The 5,964-nt window shown below is 27.7% G+C and overlaps 1 protein-coding gene across 1 annotated transcript; it reads left to right on the plus strand.

Moving 5' to 3' along the window:
- Positions 1–2,710: 2,710 nt before the first annotated feature.
- On the plus strand, positions 2,711–3,476 carry LOC111029342 (syntaxin-binding protein 2-like; the record flags this gene model as incomplete). The annotated part of the gene is made up of 2 exons (XM_022308311.1): positions 2,711–2,738; positions 3,324–3,476. Coding segments are annotated over exons 1-2 (181 nt in total), but the record flags the coding sequence as incomplete, so codon positions are not given.
- Between the last annotated feature and the right edge of the window lie 2,488 nt (positions 3,477–5,964).

The following is a 5,964-nucleotide window of genomic DNA, read 5'->3' on the forward strand; positions in this document are numbered from 1 at the left end:
TTTTTACTTAAACCATGATTTTCTTCGATAATTTTTTTTTTTTTTATACGTTATACCTACTGAATTAATTTTCGGATAAAAATTTGATGTCTTCGAACATATTTTTTAGAAAATAAACTTAAAAAGTAATCTCTTAGTCTTTGTACATTATTATTATTATATTATATGTGTGACGATAACGTCAACGTCAAAATACAAGATTATAATGAATTCAGTGACTGTCCTGTCAGTTCCAAATTTCGAAACAAATATAAATAAATTATTAGAGGATATATTATTTGCATAGTGATGAAAATAATATATTCACCGATTTAATTTTTGGACTCAGTCGAGTAGAAAAACGCATTTTCACTTCAGATAATATTATATTGTTCCATTATACAAAGTTCAGGACGGGGCGCAGTCTATTGGCTATAATATATACTGACATTTTTGATTCATCGGAAGTACCTACATAGTATGTTATATTAATTGTTTTTTAACGAATTGTATTATGTAAACTGCGTCAATCTTAATTCGCAGTTTAACATAATTTCATAGGACATATTAATTAAATTTAAACATGTCTACGCATTAATATTTTGATCGATGGCTTATGATTTTGACATTTCTGTAAACAGTGACTTAGGTACATTAAAATAAACTTTGATGTCTATAATATATTAATTTAGAATTTATGACGCTTATCAATTTAAATATTTGACATTATGTGGCACTATTTATTTAGTCAAACATTTTAGCAATGATACAATAATCATTCACATAAGAACCAACAACTGCATGTTCAGTAATGATTATATCATTGGACATTGCCATAGTAATTTCTTCATTTTTGTTTGTTCTATCAAATACGTTTACGTTATAAATAATAACCTCTATATTATATAATAACACCTATATTATTTTACTTCCTGTCGTAGACAAATTATAGTTGAATTATCTTTTACAAATATGTAATTTCAACAGTAGTTAGTGAACTTAAGTGTTTTACGTTTATGACAGTAATAATATAATATTACCTAGATGCATAGGTGCAAATAAGGGGGCTAGGCGTCATAGCTTGGAAGATTTGTTATAGGCGCCACAACTCAAAAAAAAAACCATAAGACTCCACTACATAATACATTGGAGTATATAGTATAGACTTGAACTTCAACCCCTCCCCCCAAAAAAACAACGCCAAACAATATTTGCACATATGTGAGGATTATTTAAGCGTGCTGCACTTACTCTTTCAATCAATTGCTTTTTAGGATATGGCTCAGTTGCGCGTAGAACAAAATTTGTAAGGATCAGTACAACAATTTATTGTGCTTTTTATTTTTACCGTCAATACATATAAATATATATGTTTTATATCAAAATACCTCTTAGTTACTTACTTTTTCAAATAGGCATTATAAGTAAATATTTTTTTTTAAATTCAAATCACTGACATTAAGTTTTAGTTATTTGTATGCTTCCTGTTATCAGAAATTGAATGGTACGCAATAAAAGGATAAGCTTGCCTTAAAGTTATAAGAATAGAACCTATAATAGGTAAGTACTAGTAAAATAATATTTGTATGACAAATACCTAACTATTGAAACTAATTAAAGTGGTTATGTTAAAAAAAATATTATTATTACTTTCATGTACACTAGATACAAATATAAACTTACACTTTGGATAAAATCATATTATTTCGTAATTTTGGACCGTTGTATTTTGCGAACACGTAGGAAATCCGCAAAGAGTATAGTTCGCGCAAAAGTTGTACTTATGCATTATTTTTTGATTACACTAATATGTGTATAGACCAAGAATTTTATTCAAACTTCTTATAATAGGTACTACTAAGAAAGAATACTAATTCTTAATACTGATTACATTTTTATTCAATATTTTACCCGCGTTTTTCAGGCCACCATTATTTATTAATAATAAGAAAATAATATAATTAGGCATTTAAAAAAAATTATATGGATACTATTAATTTGAAACATGGTAAAAATTGGCAATTACTTCTTACAGTGTGGATTTGATGATAAAAAATTCTTAAAAATTCGTATATCAAAAGATATTTGTAAAAATTAAGTTTGTTTTTGAATAGCTTTACAATATAAGATACAAAAAAACACGTTTTTGTTGAAAACTTTTTTAAACAACTGTGATTTTTTTGTTCTGCTTCATTTAAAAAACTTTAACTTTCCAAAAAAATTTTATTTTTGATACATACACATAAATATATCACATTTTTAAAACGACATTTATTGTAGTTATTTTGTATATTTCAAACAAATGTCCTCAAAAATCTTTTGAAGTCACATATTTATTTAAGGCTAATTAATTCAAACGTCATATTTTCTACTCATTGTGACTCAAAATTCTCACAACGAAACAACACGATAGAGATCAATAATAGTGACAACGACAATGTGAGAAAAGTTCAAATTGTTCAAACCCCATTCGCCGGCAGCACTGACGAATCGATTTTTCGTCTGGTCCGGGCACTGGGATTTCCAGCAACGATGTCTCAAGGCCACCGCCGAAGCACCCTGTGGCCCCGGGCCATCTGCGCCGTTCATCACTGGACCGTCATCATTTGGAGACACAACACTGTTGAATCCTACACACTCTCAAAGTTAAACCACAATCAGCGACTATTACACATTTAAATTAATGTAGACGTAGTTTATTGTTATCACAACGTAATTCAGTCGTACAAAAATGGGACTAAAGGAGATTGTCAAACATCGTAAGTGAATTTATAAGTGTTTCTCCCTTCAATAGAAATGATTGAAACCACAATTAAAACTAATTTGCATTTACTGATTTTGGTATTTTTTTTCCATGGTCAACCCCACAGAACGAACCTATCTATAAAAGCAGCAGCACCAAAATATGGTGTAGTTAGGGCCTTGCAATAATAAAGGTTTTTCAACAAACTCATTTTATATCTTTATCCAAACGACCGAATAGGGTGAAGGTAAATGGTGGTGGTGTTGGAAAATAAGTGCATAGTTGCAATTATGAATATCATGACAGTATCATAATTAAAGACATTAATAAAAATAAAACTTTAACAATAAATTAATAGCGTTTAAAAATAAAACAAGTTTAACTTCTTTGGCTTCACTGTAATTATGTATTTGATAATTAAGTTTTAGTTTGCCACCCTTTATGAAAATTATTTTTAGGTGCCCCAAAGGCTCAACGTTCAATCGTATAGTGAGGAAATTGGGATTTAAATCCCCCCAAAACACATTTGTTCAGCCTGTGTTTCGTAGTCAGTGTTATTCCACATATTAATCTAACGCTTGTTACATAATATAACATCTAGATATAATGGTAAATGCCATACAACACAGTTGTGCGAAACCCAAAAATTCAGTCAGAAGATTTAACTGGAGCGTTCTAGTGCTCGACGAAGTTGGATCGCGGATTATATCATCTTGCTGTAGTATGTCAGACATGTGCAGTAATGGAATTGCTCGTGAGTGTTGATTTATTATTTTTATGTCATAAGTAATAATATATTTATATGTGTGTGTCTTATGGTAACATAACAATAAAATACCTAATGCTGATATATTAGCTATATATTAGCTTAGAACTTTGGTTAATGTATAATTACAACATTGTCATATTGATATTAACAATGCATATAATGTTAATTAATTCTATATAGTAGATACCTAGGTTTGAATGTTTATACTAATTAAGTTGCTTAAAAAGAGATGAAACAAATTCTAGTTTTTTTTAGTCTAAAAATATTGTTTAAATTAAAAATACATTTTGAATAATATTCCATAAAGCTAAAATTCAAAGGACTAAAGTTGTGATTCATGTTTTTTTTAATATAAATTTAATAGATATTTTTATTAATTGTTAATAATTTATTATTTATTATTTATTACATAATTGCAATGTGTGATGTTATTGAGGTATAATGAAATAAATTTTCTGCCATTTGTGGCTGATAAATCTACCCAACTATCATATCGATTACTTGCAATGGTTATCTGACCTTAATATACTCATAAATCAGCAATAGCTACGGTCTTATGTACGGGTCAGAAATCTCGGCTATTAAAAGTGCATACATAAATTCTTATATGTTACAGTATAAAATAGTAGTTTACTTATTGAGGATTAATCTTCCCACAAAAAATGCCATCCATCAATAATACTCAATATTGTGTTTATCGTAACTAAAGTGCGTATATTGTATAATACATACTTGTTTATGTGATGACAAATTTATAATTCTGAATTTTATCATTGATTAAATACACCATGTTATGTAAATCTGTATATATCGTGTAACAGAACAGTTTAATGAAAAAAAAAATGGTGCTAGTTAAACATATGACAAAAATATATAAAAATTGTATTTTCACAACTACTGTGAAAGTATATGGATAATAAATAATTTAGAGGGATTGCAAACGGACAATTTATAAGAAGTTCGGTATAGGCAATTATTTAGTTCTTTGCCATCACTGCTCGTCTGTGTGTGTAGTAAATTATCATTAGTGTGTGTATGCTATACTCCTTACGAATCACCTACCATTTTTAAATTGAACTTCTAGAAGTACCTTAATTTTTGTCGGGCGATAAGGTTGTTTCGATGAAATATGAACAGCGTTTGCAAATCCTCTTAAGAAATATAATCATGACAGGAAATTGTCAAAAATAATATTTAGGAAAAAATTATTATGTTTTAAATGAATTTACTTCAAACAATATTTATAACTTGGTTAAGTTAATATCAATCAATAAAAAAAGTTTCAAGTTATAAGTTAATTTAACTTTTGGTTAACTCAGTTGTTAAAAGTTAATACACGTTTTTTCAAACTTTTTATTATGTTAAATTATGTTTTGTACAACCCTAGCGTGCTTTATATTTTACCAACCCACAGCTAAATTATAGACTATAGTGCTTGTACTTTATGTAGTATTTCATTGAAGTTTTTCATTTCTAAAAAAAAAAACAATAGTTACCTATCTAATAAATTAGATTAGAAATATATACATTTTTTAACTTGAAACAATTGACGGTAAATATTTTTTAACATGAAAACCAAATAAACTCAAACAGTGAAATATTATACAATTAAAAACAAAATAAATTAACTTAAAATAAAAAATTAATTGTTCATTTCACATTAATTCAAAAATAAATTTAGTGAGTTAATAGTTAAATTCGTGAAAATCCAAAAGTAACTCGTTAAGTTAAAAGGTTAGCTTTTAACTTTTTAACTTTTAAACTCGTTTTAATGCCCAGCCTTGAAATGTGTAATAGTGGCTCTTCTATGATCTAAAAAAAAAACGACTTACCAAAATTTACATTTTAAAGAGGTGCGCTCAAGATGGGAATAATAAATTTGTTCTTTATTTATGAATAGTTTTCATTGGTTACAGATTATAATTATAAATTAAAATGGTAGAAATTAGTATTTTTTTTTTATATTAATTGTTGCCATTGGTTACTTGGGCAGATAGGGTAAGATGCTAAGATAATTATTTAATTATCAAATGTATACTTTTATGGCCTCGATGCTCGAATAAAAATATTACGAGCAAAATGTATCTTAAAACAATCAATAAAAGAGCTTATTTATAAAATGATTTCTTTTTTATATATTTTTTGCCTATAGACTCAAAAACCACTCTACCGATTTTATCGAACATTTCAGAAATTATTCTTAAAGCTATTAGGAAAGTTTAAAAAGTAGTTTGAACCTTATCCAGAAATATATCAAGAGCCAACAATCCTCTAAACTGGGGTACACCAAAACCGAGATACACCAACGATACATACACTAACTCCATATTTTGTATTAATTGATAATTTTTTCTCGGGTGAAGTTACGTTATACATTTGTATCAAATACCTACCACAGGATAAGTGACAGCACATTGTCTAATCCGTTGTATGTAGAATTAATTAAAGTATAACTTCAAATACGGTATAACTT

The sequence above is a fragment of the Myzus persicae genome, unplaced genomic scaffold, assembly GCF_001856785.1.
Source record: "Myzus persicae strain clone G006 unplaced genomic scaffold, MPER_G0061.0, whole genome shotgun sequence".
Taxonomy (NCBI): Eukaryota; Metazoa; Arthropoda; class Insecta; order Hemiptera; family Aphididae; genus Myzus; species Myzus persicae.